We start from the raw sequence: 23,091 nt of genomic DNA, 5'->3' as shown, positions 1-23,091 counted from the left end.
TTTTATCCTTTAATAATATCAATTTTTTACTGTACATAGTATTCAATTATTTTTTAATCACATATGAGTAAATTACACTTAATCACATTACTTTTATTCTAAATAAATTTATTTTTTTATAATTTTACACTTAAAATTATAAGTTAATATAAAAATATAAAAAAATATTTAGAATGAAAGTAATGTGATTAAGTGTAATTTACTTAGATGTAATTAAAAAATAATTGAACATTATGTACAGTAAAAAATTGATATTATTGTAATTAAAATTAAAATTTATTTCTATGTATCATTTTTGTCCCCCAACATTTTCGTTCTATTTAAGTTCCTAACGTTTCAAAATCGTCTCAATTTTATTCCGCCGTCAATTTTGTTAACGGATCTCTAATGGCAGGACAATATTAAGCCAATTTTAAAACGTTAGAGACTTAAATAGAACAATTAAAATATTAAAGAATAATTTTATAACTTACCCCAAACGTTGAAAACCAAAACGATAATTTACCCTTGTAATTACATGTATTTGTTAATTGTGCATATTTATATAAAGATTAACAACTTTAATTACTATACAAAATATTTGCTAATATAATATTATCTCTTTGCTTCAGAATTATCTGACTTGGTTATATGTGAAATTTTCTCACATATATTAAGAAATACAAGCATTGTTAAGTTTTACTATTTTTTTCTTACCAGAGTGATTATTATTTTGCTTTTTTAGTCATGTTTAAATTTGTTTATAAAATTTTAATGAAAAATTATAAAAAATTTATTATATAAAATTATAAAATTTTAATTAATAAATAATATATTACCGTCGAATTTATAGTAATAAATTCCAAAATTTTGTCAATTAAAAATTTAACAGCAAACAAAAAATCTATCGATAAATAATTACCGGCGAGATTTTTATTGTCTGATTTATTAATCTATGTCTATCGCTAAATTCGTCGGTAAATAGATTACTAATGAATTTTTTTTATAAATTTGTTGCTAAATCTAACAATATTAAGTGACTTTCTTATAGTGATTAAAATACAAAAAAAATAATAAAATATTTTTAAAATATTACATGAGGATTGTATTATAACATGAGTATATGCTATAAATTACCTTAATATGGATGCATGTGAGAAATACCATCTACCTACTTTTCTTAGGTAATTTAATTTCTAATCAATATTTTAAAAATAAAAAATTAATTTTTTTTCTATGACATGTTTGATTATTATTAAAATAATTAAATTAAATTAAATTATCATAATTACCACTAATAATTTTTTAAATTTAAATTTCAAAAATAAAATAAATTAACTTTGGTAAATTATTTATGCAAATTATAAGAGTTTTCAAACAAGTTCTATATTGCAATTTTTTCTAATTTTTTAAATCACATACTCCAAAATATATTCCAAATAAAAATTATATCAATAAGCAGCATATAAATGTATGGATGCAACCAAAAAATTCACTACTGATTATCATATTGAACATATATAGCACATGGTAAGAGAACAAATTAAACAAGTAGTAGAATTTGATGACAACAAATTATGCAACTGGTGATGATATATCAAATCAGAAAAAAATTATACCAGTAGAAAATTAAATATTTTGGTTCATGCATCAAATCACTATTATATAATTCTACAAAGAATTAATTTTCTTTCTTTTGTCTTTCTTCTACAATAATTGATTTATATATCCAAGCTAAGACTAAACATAGCCATTAATTTTTCACATTTCATATAATTAATGCACCGTAATTTAATTTTGTTATTTAATTTTTGTTTATTTTTTTATCCCTTCTTTTCAACTTTTGATTTTTTTTTCTGAAATAGTTTCAGGAATCGAGTGATTTGGGAGAATAGAAAAAATTGTAATATAGGACTTCAATTCTTGTAATTTGAATAAATAATGATTTTGTTATAATTTAATTTTTTAAAAACTCAAGTTAAAGAAATAGTATTAATCATGATAACTTAATTCAATTCCTTCAATAACAATCAAAATGTCATAAAGGGTAGCCAACCTTTCTATTTATGAGAGAATTGGTTAAAAATTAGTTTTCATTTATATTTCCAGTGTGTGTCTGGCCGTGTGCACATATTGCGCCTATTGATTTTCATTTTTTAATTTTTAATTTTAAAAATTTTAAAATTGGCTTCAAGTGATATTTTTATTTTAAAAAGTTTAGAAATCACTTTGATCGATTTTTTCAATATTTTTAAAAAAAATCAGACCCAATAATTTCTCTTTTATAAAAGAAAAAAAAATAGAAATTGCAACTGACGATTTATCTTTTTCATTTTTTATTAAAAATATAGAAATAAATTTGCTGTCATATTTTAGAAAAATCCAAAAAAAATTGTAAAAAGGTTCCATATATAAAGAAAAAGAATAAAGTTAACGGGGATGCTACACATCCATGTAACCAAGTTAGTCCAACATAAAAAAATCTAATACCATTAAATGAAACGTGAAATACACACGCCCAACACACACGAAATCGTTCTTACCCAACGCTTCTTTTTCTTCTCGCGCGCTTCTTCTTATTCTTCTTCTCACGCTCGTTTACGCACAGAGCGTCTTCTTCTTCTTCTTCTTCTTCGCGTTCCTCCTTCTCCTCCTTCTCCTCCTTTTCGCGTTCCTTCTTCTTCATGTGTTTTCTCCTTATCATTATTCTTTTGTTGTTGTTGCTGCTGTATTTTTTGTCTTTTCCTCCTTCTCTCTAGGGTTAAGAAGCAGTAGAAGCAAGGTTGCGAGAACCGGACCGGTCAATAAACCGGTGAGGTCACTGGTTCAATGGTTCACTGGTTCGACCGGAGTTCAACCGGGGTTCAACCGGTTTAATTAAATATTAAATAAAATTATTAAAAAATTTAAAATAATCTTAAATATATAAATTCAATGATCTCTAACTTAATAAAATTTAATATTTCACATAATAAATTATCCATTACTTAATATTAGAGGTTCACAAACAACTTCAAACATCAAAGTTTATAAGTAAACAAAAAATAAAAGTACATAATGACAAACCCATAATGTTCTACATTCAAAAGATACAATTACTAGCAAGTTTTCAACTAATCAAAGGTGCAACTCATCAAAAATCATAATTATCATTAAGTGTTCCAACATCTCCATCATAAACAGGTAATCCAAAGCCACCATCATCAGAAGTACCACCAAAAGAAGCTGTATTTGAAGAATTAGCAACATTAGGGAAATCCACATCAAGTTCCACATCACCTCCATCTAATAAAATAAAATAGAAAACCAAGAAAAAATTAAAGTTACAACTTTACATCAGATATTGAGAGGAAATGAGACAAGTTTTGCTATTTCAATCACCTGTAGGATATGAAGGCATAGCATTATCCGTATAAATTAAATTTTCAATGCCTTCGATGTCTCCATTAGTAAATTCAGGATCACCTTCATCCGGCATTACCCAAAAATCTACTGTGTCAATGCTTTGAATGTCAATTGGATCATAATTCTTCTTCTTGCGATGCATTCTAGATTGAAGGCGTAGATTATAAGTGACATAAACAATGTCACTTAGCCTTTGATGCTCTAATCGGTTCCTCTTCTTTGAATGGATTTGTTCAAAGAGGCTCCAGTTCCTCTCGCAGCCGGATGATGAAGATGTTTGATGAAGAAGACGAATTGCCATTTTTTGCAAGTTAGGAGCACTCCCACCATGTAGCCTCCACCATTCACCTACCAGAATATGTAATTCAACCATCAATTCTCATTCAATATTTAAAAAACATTCAAAGTAAATTAAACATAGAAATATAAATACTTACCAGGTTCAAGTCTCTTAATTGCTTTCAATGCACTTTCCCTTCCAAAACTTCCTTTTCGATCTCGATACAACTGTATCTCTTGCATTGCCGCAACCGAGTCATCGCAAAGAGTTTCAATATCAAATAAATCAAGCAAAGACCTCAAGATATTTGCCTTCTCAACAAACCCCTCACTATAGAAGTAATCTGGATTCAAAAAGTATGCTGCTGCATGGAGGTCACGGTTTTTTGCCAAGCGGTTATTAGTGTTACCCGGACCGGTTAGGTGACCGGTTCCCGGTTTTTCCGGTTGAACCGGCCGGTCCGGTCCGGTTTTCAGAACCATGAGTAGAAGGTGAGGAATAGGAGTTTTGATAGTGCAGAATGAACCAAACACAGTACTCATAGTGAATCGAACACAGTACTCGTGGTGAACCGAACATAGTACTCATGGTAAACCGAACACAATACAATTATATAGTACTGAGTGAACGAAACATAATCCATTATATAAAATCAAATTCAAACAGCTTTCTGCAGAATGAACCGAACACAGTACTCATGATGAAACAATTGTATAGTACTGAGTGAACGAAACATAATCCATTATATAAAATCAAATTCAAATAACTCTCCCTACAATTTACATACTATCAATTCAATTCAATTCAATACACTGAACCCCTAAAAACTGAACCCTAAACACTAAAACCAGAATCCTGAACACTGAACCTTGAACCCATAAAACCTAAATCCCTAAAACCCTAAATCCTAAACCCTGAACGCGAACCATGAACTCTGAACTCTGAACCCTGAACGTTAAACCCTAAACCCTAAACCCAAACCCTGAACACTGAACTCTGAACCCTGAATGCCAAACCCTAAACCCTAAACCCTAAACCTTGAACCCTACCGTAAATCCTAAACACCTAAAACCCTGACCACTAAATCCTAAACCCTCAACCATGACCACGGTGAACCGAAATTAATACATGGAGCAAACCGAAAGTTTGAAACACACTGAACTCCTGTACACTAAACCCTAAACCCATAAACCCTAAACCCTAAAATCCTAAACCCTGAAACCCTATCGTCATTCTTTTGTTGTTGTTGCTACTATATTTTTTTGTCTTTTCCTCCTTCTCTTTCTGGTGAAGAAGTAGTAGAAGGTGAGGAAGAAGAGTTTTGGATAGTGCAGAATGAACCGAACACAGTACTCATGGTGAACCGAACATAGCACTCATGGTAAACCAAACATAGTACTCATGGTGAACCGAACACAATACAATTGTGTAGTATTGAGTGAACGAAACATAATCTATTATATAGAATCAAATTCAAACAGCTTTCTACAGAATGAACCAAACACAGTACTCATGGTGAAACAATTGTATAGTACTGAGTGAACAAAACATAATCCATTATATAAAATCAAATTCAAATAACTCTGCCTACAATTTACATATTATCAATTCAATTCAATTCAATTCAGTACACCTCCGTCCATTTAATTCAATTCAAATTAGCAATTATATTCCATTCAATTCGATTCAAAATTGAATAATCCAAACTTTGTCAGTTTGATTCATTTCAGAAGAGTAATCCAAATTGCTCTCCTGATTTGAAGTTGAGTCATTTATTGTTTCGATTCAGAAGTGCAGATCGAAGAAGAAAACGAAGAAGAATAGGAAGAAGATAAATGCGATGTAACCAGATCGAAATAAGAAAAAGAAGATGAACGCGACCGGAGGAGAACGACGAAGGCAATGCAGATCAATAAGGAAGAACGCAAGCAGCAGAAGGTTTACGTAGGTTAACCTTGCAGCAGAAGGTTTACGTTGAGCAAAGCTTTAGGTTGCAACAAGTAATATGTAGCGCGTGTATGACAAACGAGTGAGGATGGGGGACACGTGTGTAGAGAAACTTACTTGGTTAACAACCATATAAAAAATACATGGATGAATAGTTTTTCCGTAAAGTTAAAGGGCCAATTTTTTTAAAAACCAAATTATTTTTGTGTATGCAAGGATTCTTCAACAATACAGTTTTTTTTGGACATTTATATATATGTTCAGGAATTAGAGTACAGAAATTTTGATAAATATTTATTTTTTTATATATATGTTCAAATTTTGATGTACAACTCTGCACAACATAACAAATGTGGTGACAAGTACAAAATTTTTTAAAAGATTACATATTTAAATATTGACATCCAACTAAGAAAATATACGTAACATATAAATTTTAGTGTACAATATATAAATATTTGTGTATACATAAAAATATTGGTGTGCAATAAAAAATTTTGAAAAATCACATATTTAAAACATTAACTCACTCAACTAACTAAATATATTCGCAATAAAATTTATATATTATATACAAAACTTTATATGCAATATGCAACAATCTTTATACTATCAATAAATTTTTGTTATGTATAAAATTTTATTTGTTAAAAATGTTCCTACATATAGTATCACCTTAAAAAAAATTATGGTGATTACTTTCAAACCCATAACAATTTTGTGGGTAAGTTACCCTTGCTTATGTGTCATCATCACAACCATTGATCAAAAAAATTTTCAACATTTTCATTAATTCATTCATTAAATGTGTTCACACTATATTGTATTTTATATTATTTACATTATACCACATAATGTATTTATACTGTAATATAAATGGGTGCAATGTGCAAATAGTGGATTTACAAATCCCTCCCCAAATACCATACAAATCAAAATCTTCCCCAAATACCCTTTGAATGTCTACAGCTTCTTCTTCTTCTACCTCTCAAAATACACTTCGAAGGCACTGTTTCTTCTTCAACCTCAGTGCTTCTTCTTCTACTACCTCCATGCTTCTCCAACCCTTCCAACAAGTGATGCCGTTGATTTTTCCGGCGACCCACTCGCAAAACCTTCTCCAAATACCCCTGTAATGTCCACAGCTTCCTCTTCTACCTCACAGCTCCTCCAATCATTCATGTAGGTGATGCGTTTGATTTTTCCAGCGACCCACTCGCAAAACCTTCCCCAAATACCGTTGTAATGTCCACAGTCTCTTCTACCTCATTCCTCTGATTTTTTCGGTGACTCATCGTCAGGGACACATTTTTCCAAACCCCGTCGAAGACCCTGCATACTGCTTCTTCGTCTAAGGTTACGCGGGTGTCCTTTTCTGTGATTCACAGGTAGAATGTAGTATTTTCGAAACCGTCGAAGAACATAACTTATCCCCTTGCCGGGAATAGTTCCGGCGATCGACGTGCAAAACCCTCTCAAAAAACCATTGTAAGGCATACTGCTTATTCTTCTAGCTAATTCGTTTGTTTTTTTGTTGATTTTCACAACTAATTTTGCGTGATTTGTTCTGTTATTCACTTTCTTTATTCACCGTTGATCGAAGCAGATTATTTCAAATTTGAATGCAATAGTTGATAATAGTTATTCATGGTGGTGTTAAATGTTAATCAGATTGATGGCCAGTGATGCATGCTCCTCAAACACGAGACGAGGCAGAAGCGAAGCCGGCGGACAACAGGAACTGATAGCTGGATATGCAAGTTCAAGATCGCTGCAACCTGGGGATTTAAAAGATGGTGTGGCCCTAAAATGCTTCTGTGAAAAACATTCCATATGTTACATGTCGAAGACAGACACCAACCCGAATAGGCTATTTTTTGGATGCCCGTTGTTAAAGGTATGCACGCAATTCTTCATGTATGATCACTATGTTTATGTTAAAATTGGGTAAATTTTGAATTTTTGGAATGGAGGTTTAGAATATAGATTTTGGTTATTTTTCCTAGCTCAAGTTGTTGTGGAAGTGATTTTGAATTGTTTGGAATGGCATGCCTATTGGTTATGAAAATGATTTGATTTTCTAAGTGATTTGCTATTAAATTGGGTTGATATTGTATATGATTTGATATTAGTGCTGGTTAATTTTGAAGAATGATTGAGAACTAGAAAAAGTTGATTTATTGAAAATAGATCTACCTAGATTAAAAATGTTGATTGTGACATGAATTGGCATGGAACCTGATCTGATATAAAAAATGGCTTAAAATTTTGAAAGGATTTCTTAGATTTAAACTTTAGGAATTAATTACAGTGACATATGTGGATTAGATTGAATTGGAGTGTTTTGTACCACCGTACATTCATTGTATTTTATTTGGTTTAGGTGACAGAAACACATTGCAAATTCTTTCTCTGGGTTGATGACCACACTGTAAGGGTCAGAACGGGGGAGGCTACAAGGAAATCGGGTGATGGAAAGTAGAATCATGTTGAAGAACATTTGTGAATGGATAACTTGATAGCACATGTAGAGGAAAGAATAGTAAACCTAGAGAACGAAGCTGCTGAACAAGAAAAACAGAGAAGTAGAGTTGAGGAAGAAGATTAGAACCTGAAACACATCTATTAGGTTCAGAAACTTAACAATAATTGCCTTCTTTCTAGATTTTTCTACTAGAATGTAGACACACAATTGCTTAAAGTTTTTAAAGCAAAAATTGTCGATGACATTTATTAGATATGGGCAACATGGTTGGAATTTGATTATGTTTCTAGTTACGTGTTCTTGTTTTACCTATACATATGTATATGTTTTATGGTATATATTTTTGTGAGTTAGTTATCGAAGTTCCCTACTAATTTCAATAGCATCTGAAGGCTAATATGTTGTAGTAAGTCAGTCCGAATACCAGAAAATAACAACTTTTTTTAATGACATGAATGCTTAATATTGTAGTCATATTATAACTCAATCTTTGGCAATTCTGTAAGAGTAGGAAGGAGAAGGACATGACAATATAGACTGATGATTTGGTGACTTCCATGACAAATCATGCAGCCACCACAATAAATAATTGACAAGATTTGTTTTTCTTCTTATATACTAGTGTGCAGCATAAATATGAACAAATGAGAGAATGAAGAAGGTGAAACTCAACTAGAATGTTATGTGAGGCTTGGGAAAATTGGTGAATTGCAACTTGTTAGTTAAGTTTAATTGCTTTCTTTTCAGAAATTTTCCTGCATAGGTTTTGAAATTCCTAATCCCTTGAACCTAAATAAATCTTAACACTTGTAGTTTATCTGACCATGATGATTGGCCACTGCTTTGTTCTAATATACATCAATTGTTCAGTAAAAAGTGAATTGCTATTTTTTATTAACTGTCAGGTTTTGTAACTTTGATGATTGTTAATTTTCCATTGTAGAAAAATTGTCCTAGCAACAAATATCGCCGAGAGTAGCATCACCATAGATGATGTTGTGTATGTCATAGACTGGGGTAAATCAAAGGAGACCAGCTATGATACTTTAAATAAGCTAGCCTGTCTGTTACCATAATGGATTTCAAAGGCATCAGCTCATCAGGTATTGAAGTTGTAGATCATCATGTTTATCCCCTTGCAGATGATGTATAATGCTCCAAATGAAAGATCTGATTTTTTCAAAAATCATAGCTTGTCATTATTGCTGAATCCTTTATTTGCTAAATTTGTTTGACTTTATTGACCCCTTCATGCACTTTATTGAATTCCTCTTACTTTCTAAGTCAAAGTGAAAGAAAGAGTGCTAATGGGTTGATCATTTCAGAGACGTGGCCGTACAGGTAAAGTGCAACCTAGAGTTTGTTATAGAGTGCTAATGGCTTATTGCAGGTCTTACCATGTACTGAGTTGATCTGTTTTTCTTCTTATATAGTAATATTCAATGAGTGTATGGCTTATTGCAGGTCTTATCATGTACTGGTTAGATTGTGCCATCGTCCAAGATAGTAGTGGTGTCTACAATTGTGCCCCTGAAACCTGTGGCCATCATGTAAGTTTGTCTTCTAACTTATTTTAAGTAGTTTCTTCATTGCTCGTTTATATGTCATCTTTTTTTGTGGAATCGTGTTACATAGGAAAAAATTGGTCGAATTATAGGTCGAATTTTGTACGCATGTATCAATTCACGATCATCCCGGTTGAGTTTTGGTTATGTATTAAGGTGTAACATGATGCAGATCTTTCATATACCTCCAACGAGGTAATCATCACTGGCTCTGAGCACTGAGACTTAAAGTCAACTATTAATTTGTTGTTTTTATACTCCTTTAAGGCCCTATCCAGGTTATGCATGAAGTCAATGAGGGTGTTCTTGTGATTAACATAAAATTTGATGAGAGAATTTATACCTTCGCACTGTGATGTCGTCCTTATGTAACCGAAAAACTTATCCCGGAGGAAACAATGGGACCACATCGCTCGAGTTTCGTACGTCTTTTCCATCCAGGTACTCCCAACAAGGTTGTGCTTATCCAAAATGGCTGTCCATCTCCGATCAAAGTCTCTGTGGTCGTTGTTATCGTATATAAGACCCTTAAAATAATGCAGAAAATTAGGATTCTTTATATTTTCACATGCATTTCTCTGCAGATGCCATTCGCATAACCGATGGGTCGCATCAGGAAGAACATTCTTGATTGCATCTTGCATGGTAAGGTCTCCGTCAGTTATTACTGCTTTAGGACTTTTTCCACCCATCGTTTCAGCAAAGGTTTCCAACAACCACTTATACGTCTCTGTGGTTTCATCGGATAGTAGGCCGGAGCCAAAGATAACAGTCTGCCCGTGATGATTGCATCCGGAGAAAATGACCAAAGGCTTGTTGTATTTATTCTTCTTGTAGGTTGAATTAAAGGCAACAATATCTATAAAGCAGTGATAGTCGATAATTGACTGCCCATCTTCCCGAAAAATATGCTCGAGCCTTTCATCACTAGTGAACGTATACTTTCCAAAGAACAGCAAATCGTTGTTTGACTTGCCAATCAAATAGTTTATTGCCGCATTGGTATCCCCGTTTTTAACTTTTGACCGATGATAACGATCAATGTGGTTGTATAAATCTTTGCGTGTGAAGCCAGCATGACGATATCCACTCTTCTGGAATGCAATATACCCCATAATATGGCAGGTCTTGACACCAAAATTATGAAGATTTTTCATTGGACTTTATCAGTGACAGTGAGACGACAATTGGCCAAAACCAGATGCGCAAATTGGGGGTTGCGTCAGATCGTGGTTGTGAGATTCCACAAAACATGATACCCTCCATCTACCGCAGTCATAGTCAAGCTTTACCCTAAGCCGAATTGGACACTTGGTTCGCGTTAGTGACCTTGCCTCCCTTGATCTATCATCCAGATCAAGATACCTCATATTCCTCCAATCCTCTTTGTTGCAAACAAGTTGCCTAATAATGATTCTACCTTGATTATCCCTAACCACGTCGTCCTTCTTCATTACAAATCCATGCCAACAAGAATAAGCGTTATAAAATTGGCAGGTCTTATCCTCTGTCCTAAACTCCAGGTTCCAAACATCCTCCACCATTAAATCTGCTATTCTTTTTACACCACAAACTTCTTCACTCTTGCTAGTAGAATCCAGCGAATCTACATTGTTGTCTTTAGCATCATCTTCTACATTCGGTTGATAATCGAAATCATCACCCAAATCATTATCAGAATCATTCTTCACATCATCCTCGTTTATGGACAAAATTTAACCCCTGCCATAATTTTACCCAAAAATGTCAATAAACAGAGCCAATGACAACAACTACGGGAAGTTAAACTAAGCTGCATGTAAAATTAAATGAACCAAAATTAATTAAACTAACCCAATTGTTTTCAACCCCAGTATAAGGTTTTAATTTCAATTCCATAAACCTAGCCACAGCATAGAACTGGATAATGTTACTTAATTTCTAAATTACAGAATAGCAACCCAACACCCTAAACAGAGAACCGTTTAAAAGGCATAGACTATCATCCAAATTAAACTAATCTGGATTAACAAAAAAACTTAATCGGACATACCTTGATGACAACTCAATGGATAAAAAATGCACTCTCGGAGGGAGGTGACCTTACCTAATCCGATGACCTAATTCGAAGGCAGCCGAAAAACGAATGTTAGTAAACCAGCTTCCACCAGCCACAGTTTCGGATCAAGCAGAAGTTCAGCTACAAATTTCTCTACCGGAGCCACATCAGTTTAGCGTTCGCCCTCTCCTCAATTGACGTCGATGCCTATCCGACGGAACTAGAGCACCAGTTCCGGAACCTGTTACTCGAAGAAGATCATTCTTGCTAAATGGACGCTGGGTATAGAACGAAGGCGAAAAAACCAAATAGGGTTGGGTAGTGGGTTCTAGGATAACAAATTTTAGGGCTGAGTAGTGGGTGGAGAACGAAGGCAAAAAAAACCAGTGGGTAGTGGGTTCTAAGCGTTTTCCAAAGAATTTCAGGAAGTGATTGAGGATATTTTTTAAAATGAAAAATAAATTAGAGATTATAAATTATAATTGCAAATGTTTCCAATACACTGTATAGTATATGTATACAATAATTAATGTAGTATTTGTTATAGTATATGTTCATTAAAGACTTTTGCTATAACCAATGAATGCATTAATAAAAGGTTGAATTTTTTTTAATCAATAGTTGAGATAATGACACATATACAAAGATAATTTACCCACAAAATTGCCATGAGTTTAAAAAAAATACCAAAAATTATTAGTCTAAAAATAAAAAAATTTCCTCCGCCAGATTTGTACGAAAATGAGAGATTACGAGCAAATTTATGTTGAACAGTCAACACTCATCACAGCTACCGCAACAAGGACCGAAGATACATAGAACCTTCCCATCAGCTTCTATGAACAATAAATGCACATTTATTTAAATATAACGCCTTATCCCATGGAAAGAGCTGAACTCAAGCTTACGCACATGCATGCTATCAAGTCCTTGCTGCACAAACAATTGAACTACTACGATGCTTGCATTATATCATCGATCGTACCCCCACATTGTACCATTCTTACTTTTATTATAGATCCACCAACCAAGTCCCATTAATATCTAGAATCGAATAAAATTTTAAAATATTACTTCCATTATAAATATTTTAATAAACACAGGTTGATATTAGCTAGGTCAGGTAACGTTACAAATGGAATCATATCGCAACAAAACTCCAACTCAGATGATGCCAATTTTGCTTGCAGAACCAAGACTGGTGCAATTACATTGCTACCACCACGAAGTCACGGTTATAATAATCATATCATACACGGAAAAGTCTAGGGGACCAGCAATTTTGTTGAATTTTGGCCAGCATTTAACCAGCAGAGAAAGGTGAGCCATCGGATGAAATCTCACATCAATCTCACACCATCAAATCATCATTGATGGCTAGTTGATGGCTAACAATCACAAAAATTGCTGACCTCCTAGCATTGCTCATCATACACACTACCGTACCATAGAACATAGTCCACAACACACATCTCAAATTTCCAAGGCCACTGGTACGGTGGATATATATGGTACATTTATATTTATTTATATAGTCAGAATAAAAAGTTACAACTTTTAAGCTTATGCTATCTTTTACACTAGCAAATCCAAAAGGACGTTCCAAATAAGTCACATGCAGGTTTTTAACCTCACTCCCACAATTAGAATCTAAGTCTCTAATGTAAAATGACAAAAACAAGCAAGGAAAAAAAAAAGGAAGAAGCTGAAATTGTTTTCTGAACATGGTTGGTTAATCAGAATTCATCAGATCTAAGAAGGCATACGAATATTGAAGATGAAATTAAGAGCATGATCAAATTGGAAGTTAAAACCTCTCTCTTTCGTTACTGAGCTGCACCAGTGTCAAGCTTGTTCTGCATCAAAGAGTTCTTGCAATGTGTGATTGCGCCTTGGATTGCGCTCTGCAACTCTTCCATGGAAGAAGAATCCCCGAAATGCATCCCTGCTCTGGCGCCGCCCTGAGAGAGCACGCCGGAATGACTGGGCGACGATCTCATGGAAGAAGGGCAACTGGAGACGCAGCTTCTCCTCTTCCGAGGGTACCTGAGGTTCCCGGAGAAAGAATGAGACAGAACACCAGAAACGTTCTCCTTCATCCCTCTCTTCCCACTGCAACCACCCTCTGTTTTGGATCTCTCTGTTAGAGTCGTTAACAGAGACAACACCGTGCGCGAAGACGTCGTCGTGGTTGCATTCACACTCGCACCACCGCCCTCCGCCAACAACTCCCCGGTTCTCTGTTGCTTCTGCGAAAGCTTCTCGTAAAGAGGCTTCACCTTCTTCAAGTACTTCCTTATGACATCTCTGGCAGTGGCGCTCATTCGCTTCACGGAGGAGGAAGAAGAAGAAGCAGCCACATGGTGGTGATGCTCCGTCTCGCACACTTTGTTGGTGGTGGTGGTGGTGGTGTCCTTGCGGAAAACAGAGGAGAATCTTGAGAAGGAGAAGTATCTATTAGGGTGGTTCTTCTTGATTTGGGAGTGAGGATACTCCTTGGAAGGGTTATGGAGACGCTTGAGCTCGTCGTCGTCGGTCACGGAGCTAGGGCGGGAGGAGTCGCAGTCGGGGAAGAGGGCGAGGTCGCTGGCAAAGGAGGAGGAGGAGGAGGAGTTGGTGCTGGTGGTGCTGCCGGTGGAGTCGCGGGCGGCGGCAGAGGAGGAGGAGGAGGGAGAAGAGAGGAGGAGAGTGCGGACCATGGAGATGCGAGGGGAGAGGTGGAGAGGGAGGAGCTGGCCCTTGTAGAATAGCTCATCGGCAGGGCAAAGTGCGGCGGAGGATTTGCGCGGGGAGATGGAGATGGTGAACTCGAAGTCGGAGGAGGAGGAGGAAGAGAATGAATGGGAGGGTGAGGAGGGAAGTGTGTATGACTTTGACTTTGACTTGGTTGAGGAGGAGTCTTTGAGTGCTCTCCTCCTCCCACTTGCCATTATTATGAGACTCAAGAGAGCCTCTCTTTGTTTTGTTGTATGATAGGCATTCACATGACATGGGTTTCAGACTCACACCCAAACTTGGGGAGAGACCTCATCCCTTCAACTTATACAATGCTTTCAACGGAAAATATGGGGACTCCCAATATCAAATTTTGTTAAGGAGTGTCAGGGTGTAATCGTCCATTATTCATTATTAATAGTATGGGATTACATCTCATAGTTAAATTTTAATAAAAATATAATTTTTAAACTTTCTCATTAACTAAATTATTAATGCTTTATAATTTTTTAATTATAATAAATGTCCACTCTGCATTTATCACCTAATTTTATATTAGAAAGTTTATTAAGAAGACAAAAAAGACTATGACTATCAAAATTTATTATTTTTATTATTTAATTATTAATTTAATTTATTTAGTTTAATTTTTTTAATTTAATAATTTAATAATATATTTTATTTTATATTTTAAATTGAATAACACATGTATTTATATATAAATATATTAATGAATGATTTTAGTATATAAATAATATTTTTAGAAACAACAATGCTAGGGAGCCAACTCTATATAAGCCAAGAATCAGCCAATTGGTAACCGAATGTTGCTACTAATAGGCACACGGATGTTTCTTTTTCTTGTAAATTGGATGGTTTTGGATATGATTTCTATATTTCATGTGTTACGCATTAATAAAACATAATTAATTATATGGAATCAACTAATGAATGATCAAAGTATCTGTTCCATGATTCTCTCCTACACTAACGTGGTCAACAATAATTTAACAAATAAATTAAATTATAAATTAATAAAACTAATTATAATTAATTATGTTGTTTCATTCTTGGCTGATTATTAGTTGGTTCCATATACTTTTCCTTTTAGAAATTAATTTAGTATATGAGCCGCTCACATATTATTCTCATTATTTAAGCACTCTTGGTATAAATTTTCAATACGAAAATTATGTACATCCAACATTTAAAATTTAAGTTACTCTTTTTAGGGAGAGTTTTATTCAATCGTCACTTTCCGTTAAACTGTGTGAGCAATTTGTATGATTACAAAAGACTATAATTAACAATAACCATGACCTCAACCTGTATATATTTCCTTTTAGGTGTATAACCGTGACATATATTTGACAGAAAATTTTGCATACGAATTCATGTCATCTAGTATTTTTTTGTTTTTTTTCTTTTGAGAAGAATAGTCAAGCTACCAAATTAGGCAAAATTGAGTTACATTTTTTTACGTAATATATATTTTTCATATAATACAATCATTCCCACATGATAATATAATTGAGTATCGTCTTAATTATCAGCTAAATCTACATGCTGGATTGCTGGTTATAGATTACCGATATATACGCAAATTCTCATACACTCCCCCCACTTATGTATTTCTAAGATATGTGGATATCCCTCATTAAACATCCATCACTTTGGTGCACCTTAATTCCCCCTCCAAAATAAACTGATATATATTGTATCAAAAGAAAATATCATAACTTGACAAAGTAACATAGACTGAATATTTAAGTATTTAACCTATGTCGTATGTTTTCGGGTGATAGCTAGCATAAGGTATTTGTGCTAAAATAAATTTGATTGTACCACTAACTATTGATGGCTCATGTGAATCTGAAGGGTCTCACATGGGATAGGTGGAGTTTATGCAACGTCTTTTGATCTGAGTGGATCATATCCATGTGTCGTTAATTTTGTTATTAGAGGCCATCACGTGCTTTAAACGTGAAACTAGGAGGGCTAAACATGGTTGGAGAAAAACAAAAGGCCGGTTTCATATTTATTTAGGTGAAAATTCGTAGAGTTATTTGATAATAATTTAGTAAAATATATTAAATTATTTAATAATTTTTAACTAACAACTTCACATACTAATGAATTATAGTTTAAATAGCATAATTTCCTGTATTCATTTAGAAATTGTAAATTTGAGTTTTTTTTTATCTTTGATTAAAAAAATAACAATTTCACACCATCATATAAAAATATTTACGATACAGCCTCTGCCAACGATTGGAAGGTTGATTAGTTGTTTAGTATTAATTTACATATTAGCAGAAGATAAACAATGTAATTAGTGCTATAAGCGGTGCGATGATTCAAATCTTAGTTGTACACTCAGGCACACTTTTAACTTTATTAATTAATTATATATATTTATTTCACTCAGAATATTTTTAGTACACTGGCTTAATCATAGAGCTGCCTTTGCATTCATGACGACAGCAGTTTTTTTCATCAATGGTTACTGAACTACAATTAATTCGGCAGAGATTACTTTTTAATATAGAGATGAAGATGTTTTTGTTGAATATTAATATTTAAAGTATATTATAACACGGTAAATGTGTAAAAAAAGTGTCATGCATGTTAGTCAGAATGTTAATCCGTATTCAATACAAACTCTATGTTTTGCCAGAATAATAACACGTATTTAACATGTATTTTATGGGTTGACTCTCCACATGTAAAATTTATCTACATATAAATTATATCAAATAATTTTATTTTTAACAAAAATATCAATATTTTTTTCATATAAAAAAATTAGCCTTAATTCCGTAGCATTAGTAATTAAAAATTATAGTTGCTTTTTTCTTCTCATGCAGATTCAGATTGTTCTTTCTCTCTAGGTGTTGTGTCCAGTTACTTATTGTCATGTGATTTTATTTGGATAGAAATTATTCAATGGTGCATATGCTTTCACCGCACAATTCGTGGCATTACTTGCCATGATGCTTTGCTTACAAGAAAAAGAAATGATTAGGAGACCATCTGCTTCTGAATATTAATTAAACATGACATGACTTTGATCTGTTAAGTCGTAATTACTTTATTCATGGCTTTTATAATTGACATTTAGCACTATTATTCATCTTTATCACCGCACTTCCTTCGCAACAGAAACTTAAGACAACATTTTTTTGGTGGAGCAATACCATCACCCATCACTTGTCTTCACCAAAACACCCTGCTACCCTTCTTTATTGGCGTCTCCCAGCGCAACCAAAGCTGATATGTTTTTGGAAAAATCTAAGGTACACAACAAAAACATGGAAATTTGGAAAGAATAGAAACAAACTAAGATAGACTCAATTGCAATATTTATAACGAAAATGGAAATAAGAACTAAAAACTTGCCAAACAAAACTTTGAGCCGCTTTTCTATTTTATTTTTTTACAAAAGCACTTGTTCGTAGAAACGGCCCAACTTAATAGCTTGCAGGTAGATACAGTCAAAACTACAAGCCCATAGACTACTTTCTTTATCATGGGCCGATAAATTACTTTGTTAACTAAGAACAAAATAATTGAAACAGCCCAACTTAGCAGCAGGTAGAAATGGCCCAAAAAAAATCTTCAGGTAAAAGATACGGTAATCAATGGTGTCCTACCAATAAACTATAACTCAAAAAATATAATCTCTTTCTCTATCTAAAGATTTCGGGTTCGAATTCGACTAATTACAATAAAAAAAATCTAATAAATATATGAGTGTGTTATATAGTACCTAAGATTGAAAATTGTTCCTCCCATCAAGTTTGGTCATGTTTTGATAAAATTGCTTGTAGGGAGGAGCTGTAATTGGTGTTTTATTACAAATAAAATATTAAACCTCTTTTTTTTTTGGTGTTAGGTGCCAGCAAATGATGAATTTTATAGTGTTTATAATTTAGTGTCTAACTTTTACTTAATTAATTTTTTTATGATAAATTTTGAATATTTAATAATTATTTATTTTTATACTTTTAAAATTAAATATTTATTTTTAACTCTTTTTAGTAAATTAGGTACACACTTTTAGACAACATAACAATTACTTTGACAAATGACAAGTATGACATTAATATATGTTAAAATACTAAATTATTTTTTTTTTTGGAAAACTAACTATCAAATAGCAAACCTACAAATTTATTATTAAACTATTTTTTTATCTATCATAACACTCAAGAAAAATCATAGAAGTTCATACACAAATAATTTCAGTTCAACAAATAGAATAAATTTTTTTGTCACATTTTTTTACATTTTTTTAGAATAAATTACTATTTTTACCTATAAAAATTAAAAAACGCTGACATATCTATCTATATAAGATGAAAATTACTATTTGCACTCATAAAAAATAGTTTTTGCAAACAAAATTATCCAAACTCTAAAAAATTAAATAAAATTCTCAAACTACCCTTCTTTCCACCACTACTACCATCGTCTCTGCCCCCTCCCCCATCTCTCTCTCTCAATGATCTCAGCTACTCCAATTCTAAATTCTGCCACCACTCAATGATATTGAACTTGTTTTGAAGGTTTTAGAAAATGTTACAAAAAATCAATATTTGTTTTAAGAGAAGTTTCAGATTCTTGATGACGATAATTAGAGTGACGCAGCGGAAGGCGAGAGGGAACATCGACACGGTAGGGCACTTTGATGGGGATATATCGTATAACTTGGATTTTCGAGGGCGAAAATCTTTTAAGGAGGGGAGGATGTAAGAACCCGCGTTTTCACATAAAATCATTTTAATAAAATAATTTTAGTACTCGGAATAGATTCAAAATTTATTAGTTTTAATTTGAAAATAAAAATGTGAAATTTGATTTCAGTGAATTTTTCTGAATTGGAAAATGTATTTCTTTCGAAGAGTTTTTGTAAAAATGCGTACTGGCACTTAAGCTGATAGTACTGGCTCTAGTTTGTCCAGTACTGCGTATTTTTGGAAAATAATATTTTTGAAAATGATTTATTGTTTTGAAAGAACAAAAATAATTTTAAAATTAAAAACCGGGCACTAATCTTAAAGCTTTTGGCCCAAAGTGGGCCAAACGGACCAAAAACGCTAACGGATTGAACCGGGCCCAAGGTCCAACATATATAAGCTCATTTAATGAGCATTTCAGCCCATTCTCCCCCATTTTGATGAGAGAGCCACGGTTTTAAAGAGAGGAGAGGAGGAAGAAATTGCACTATTCACCTCAACCTTTCGAAAGCCATCACTTTTGATGCGAATCTCCGATTGACGAGCCGTTTGCGGCCACACGAAGATCTCGTCGAGATCTATGTTTCTATTTAAGCAAACATGGTAAGAAACCGCGTCTCAATTCCCAGTTTCATGCCCTAGATTTTTGCATTTTTGAGGTTATGATTTTGAGTAGATTTTGTGATTTTGGTTGTTTAGGTGATCTCTAGTAGGGGGTAATTGACGGGTTTTACCCCTAATCTCGTTGGATAAGGTAAGAAATCTCTTTATCCTTATGGTTTGGTATAGTATGAGCTTTAGTTGTTGATGTATGGTTATGTTGTATGTATGAAGCTTGTTTTTAGAGTTTGTGGTGGTTTTTGGTGTGGCTTTGATGGTTTGGAGCTTTGTGGAAGCTTGATTGGAATCAAGTTTGGTGTTTGAGCATATTGGGAATTGGTCAAGGTATGGTTTCAGTTTTCTTTATGTAATATGTAACATTTATGGAAACTTAGGCTAGTTGACCCTAAGATAAGACTGAATGATATGGGTGTATGAGTAATTATATGTGAATTGATTTTAATTGTTGGTGTATGAGATTATTGTGGATGATGATGATTGTTGGAGATTATTGATGTTGATGAATATTGATGATGATTATTTATATTGATGAATAATGAGAATTTTGAGAAATTAAAGTGATGAGTTAATGTAAAATATTTATGGTGGGTTGGAATGAAGAATATTAATAATTATGATGTTTGATGACATATATTGATGATGATTTTTTATTGTTGGTTATTGTGGTTGTTGAGGATTGTTGGGTATTATTGGTGTTGATGAGCTTTATGATGGATTTGATTAATAATGGATAGGGTTTGATAATGACTATTGGAATTTATGAGGAATTGTTTTGGGTAGTTGAGGTTGTTGTTGATTGATTATGATTATGAGTGTGGATTTATGATTAAGTGAGAAATTATGGATTTGGTAGTGAGATATGGTATAATGGTTGAGTAATTTAAGTGAAATTGAGAAGAATGATATGAAGAGGTAAGGTGTTGTGTGTGGTAGTGGTTTATGATGATTGGGTAGGTTATGATTTGGCTTTGAATGGAAAGTTGGTTAAAATTGAAGTTTTGAGGTTTTTTGTAAAAAACTGGTTTTTAGTGAACTTTGAAGGGTCATAACATGTGCCTCAATTTTCAAAAGTTGCTGAAATTTGTTTAGAATTAAAGTCCATTGAAAATCCTTCGATTTGATATAAAGTTTGTAAAATTTTGATTTTTGTAGAGGAAGTTATAATCATTCAAAGTTGGTGTTAAAAATCGTTTCAGGATTTCTAATATGTGCGCACGCACAGCCTTGTGTGCATGCACAACCTTGCACTTTTTAAAATCTGTGCACACGCATAGACCTGTGCGTACGCACAGGCAGGGAATGACGTGCAGTTTGTTGCGTTAGCACAGCTTGTGCGCGTGCACATCAACGAAGAATTACGACCTGTGCGTACGCACAGCCTTGTGCGCACGTACAAGTCGGGAAGGATCAGTACCTGTGCGTATGCATACCGCTGTGCGTATGCACACTTTGAAAATATTTCTGGGAGTGCGCACACACACCCCTGTGCGGACGCACACGCCCTGTTTCTCAAACTGTAATTTGTTTTCAACTATTCTACCTCCCCAACAAGGTTGTAAGCTTCTATAACACCATTTTAAGACTCTTGGGCTTATTTTTAGAGCATTGAAATATGGGAAAGGTCCTAGGGATTTAAGTTGGATTCTCCTTTGAAAAGTTAGCAAACAAAGGTTTAGGTTTCTAGTGTATTGCGGATGAGTTAGTTGAGAGGGAAGGAAGAGTGGTGCATATGGTGATTGTTGACAATGAATTGGGAAATTAATGAACTAATGAGCTCGAAATGGAAGTGATGAATTGATGATAGTTATGATTAGTTGAAGACTCAAAGAGGAATGATGATCTTGTTGAATAATGAGAGTGTGTCAGGCACTATATCCTTAGGTTAAGTATGATAGTGTGCAGGGTATTATGTCCTTGGGATTAAATTATGATTGATAATCTTTTCTGCTGCAAGAGTGTTCCAGGCACTATATCCTTGGGTTATGCATGCAAGTGTGCCTAGTACTATATCCATGGGTGAATAGCGTGTGTCCGGCACTATATCCGTGGGTCAATAGAGTGTGCCCGACACTATATTCGTGGGTGCGACAGAAAAGCGACATCTGAAAGGATGTGTCAGGTTGGCATTTATGAACCAACAAGTGATATCACGAGCCAATAGGATAGACATTTATCATGTGCATTTTCTATCTGTTTGTATGCTTTGCCGACTTGTAATTGTATGCCTAAATGAATCACATGCCTATTTGCTCACTGAAACTACTTGCTTTATATGCTCCTACTTGTATTTTACTTGTTTGCATTAATTGTGATTGTCTGGTGCTGAGGAGGTTAGGTAGGCGGTGGCGATGGGATCGCACGGAGGTTAGGTTGGCGACGGCTGTGGGATACAGCAGTGTGATTAGTATTAGTTAGAATTTTCCTAAGTTTAGATAACCCGGTCTATGGTTTAAGTTCTTTATATATTTATTTATTTTGTTCTAAGCTTGAATATCAGTATGTGATGCGAAGTTTTAGGATTGCCTTCGGCGTCTCGAAGCCTTACATCTTACATCATTGGGCACTGTTACCATACTGAGAACCTCCAGTTCTCATTCCATACTTTGTTGTTGTTTTTCAGATGCAAGTCGTAACCTACTTCGGTGAGATTACAGATATGGTGACAGAGCGGAGTATAGTTCCTCCTTGGTTTAATTTATTTTACTTTGGTATAGTTACTCTCACATCTTTTTGTGTTTTATCTTTATGGCCTTAGATGCTTATTTGAGAGATAGGTTGTATAAGCTGTTTTAATTCTAAAACTCTGTATTTGTCTATTTCCAACTAGTCGGCTTAAACTCCGCAAGCTGCGGCTAGTTCTCTATGATTATTATATCCTTATATTTGTGATGAGCGGATAATTTATACGCTTTTTGGCATTGTTTTTAGTATGTTTTTAGTATGATCTAGTTAGTTTTTAGTATATTTTTATTAGTTTCTAGTTAAAATTCACTTTTCTGGACTTTACTATGAGTTTGTGTATTTTTCAGTGATTTCAGGTATTTTCTGGCTAAAATTGAGGGACCTGAGCAAAAATCTGATTCAGAGACTAAAAAGGACTGCAGATGCTGTTGGATTTTGACCTCTCTGCACTCGAAGTGGATTTTCTGGAGCTACAGAAGCCCAATTGGCGCGCTCTCAACGGCGTTGAATAGTAGACATCCTGGGCTTTCCAGCAATATATGATAGTCCATACTTTGCCCAAGATTTGATGGCCCAAACCGGCGTTCAAAGTCACCCTCAGAATTCCCAGCGTTAAACGCCGGAACTGGCACAAG

The 23,091-nt window shown here is 33.9% G+C and overlaps 4 protein-coding genes across 4 annotated transcripts; all 4 read right to left on the bottom strand.

Annotated features, from left to right (window-relative positions):
• Positions 1–3,112: 3,112 nt before the first annotated feature.
• On the bottom strand, positions 3,113–4,206 carry LOC107488501 (uncharacterized). The gene is made up of 3 exons (XM_016109257.1): positions 3,822–4,206; positions 3,361–3,732; positions 3,113–3,264 (listed from the first exon to the last, which is right to left on the bottom strand). Exons 1-3 carry the CDS (start codon positions 4,204–4,206, stop codon positions 3,113–3,115), a joined length of 909 nt encoding a protein of 302 aa, XP_015964743.1.
• Positions 4,207–9,774: 5,568 nt separating this feature from the next.
• LOC107488502 (protein FAR1-RELATED SEQUENCE 5-like) lies at positions 9,775–10,776 on the bottom strand. The gene has a single exon (XM_016109258.1). It carries the CDS (start codon positions 10,774–10,776, stop codon positions 9,775–9,777), a length of 1,002 nt encoding a protein of 333 aa, XP_015964744.1.
• A 51-nt stretch (positions 10,777–10,827) lies between these two features.
• LOC107488504 (protein FAR1-RELATED SEQUENCE 5-like) lies at positions 10,828–11,539 on the bottom strand. Its single transcript, XM_016109260.1, has 2 exons — positions 11,495–11,539; positions 10,828–11,358 (listed from the first exon to the last, which is right to left on the bottom strand). Exons 1-2 carry the CDS (start codon positions 11,537–11,539, stop codon positions 10,828–10,830), a joined length of 576 nt encoding a protein of 191 aa, XP_015964746.1.
• A 1,848-nt stretch (positions 11,540–13,387) lies between these two features.
• Positions 13,388–14,790, bottom strand: LOC107488526 (probable membrane-associated kinase regulator 1). The gene has a single exon (XM_021142385.2). The coding sequence runs from the start codon at positions 14,627–14,629 to the stop codon at positions 13,526–13,528; it is 1,104 nt and encodes a 367-aa protein (XP_020998044.1). The 5' UTR covers positions 14,630–14,790; the 3' UTR covers positions 13,388–13,525.
• Between the last annotated feature and the right edge of the window lie 8,301 nt (positions 14,791–23,091).

Source organism: Arachis duranensis, chromosome 5 (genome assembly GCF_000817695.3).
Source record: "Arachis duranensis cultivar V14167 chromosome 5, aradu.V14167.gnm2.J7QH, whole genome shotgun sequence".
Taxonomy (NCBI): Eukaryota; Viridiplantae; Streptophyta; class Magnoliopsida; order Fabales; family Fabaceae; genus Arachis; species Arachis duranensis.
The sequence above is the reverse complement of the archived record's forward strand: the minus strand, read 5'-3'. Positions and strand labels throughout refer to the sequence as shown.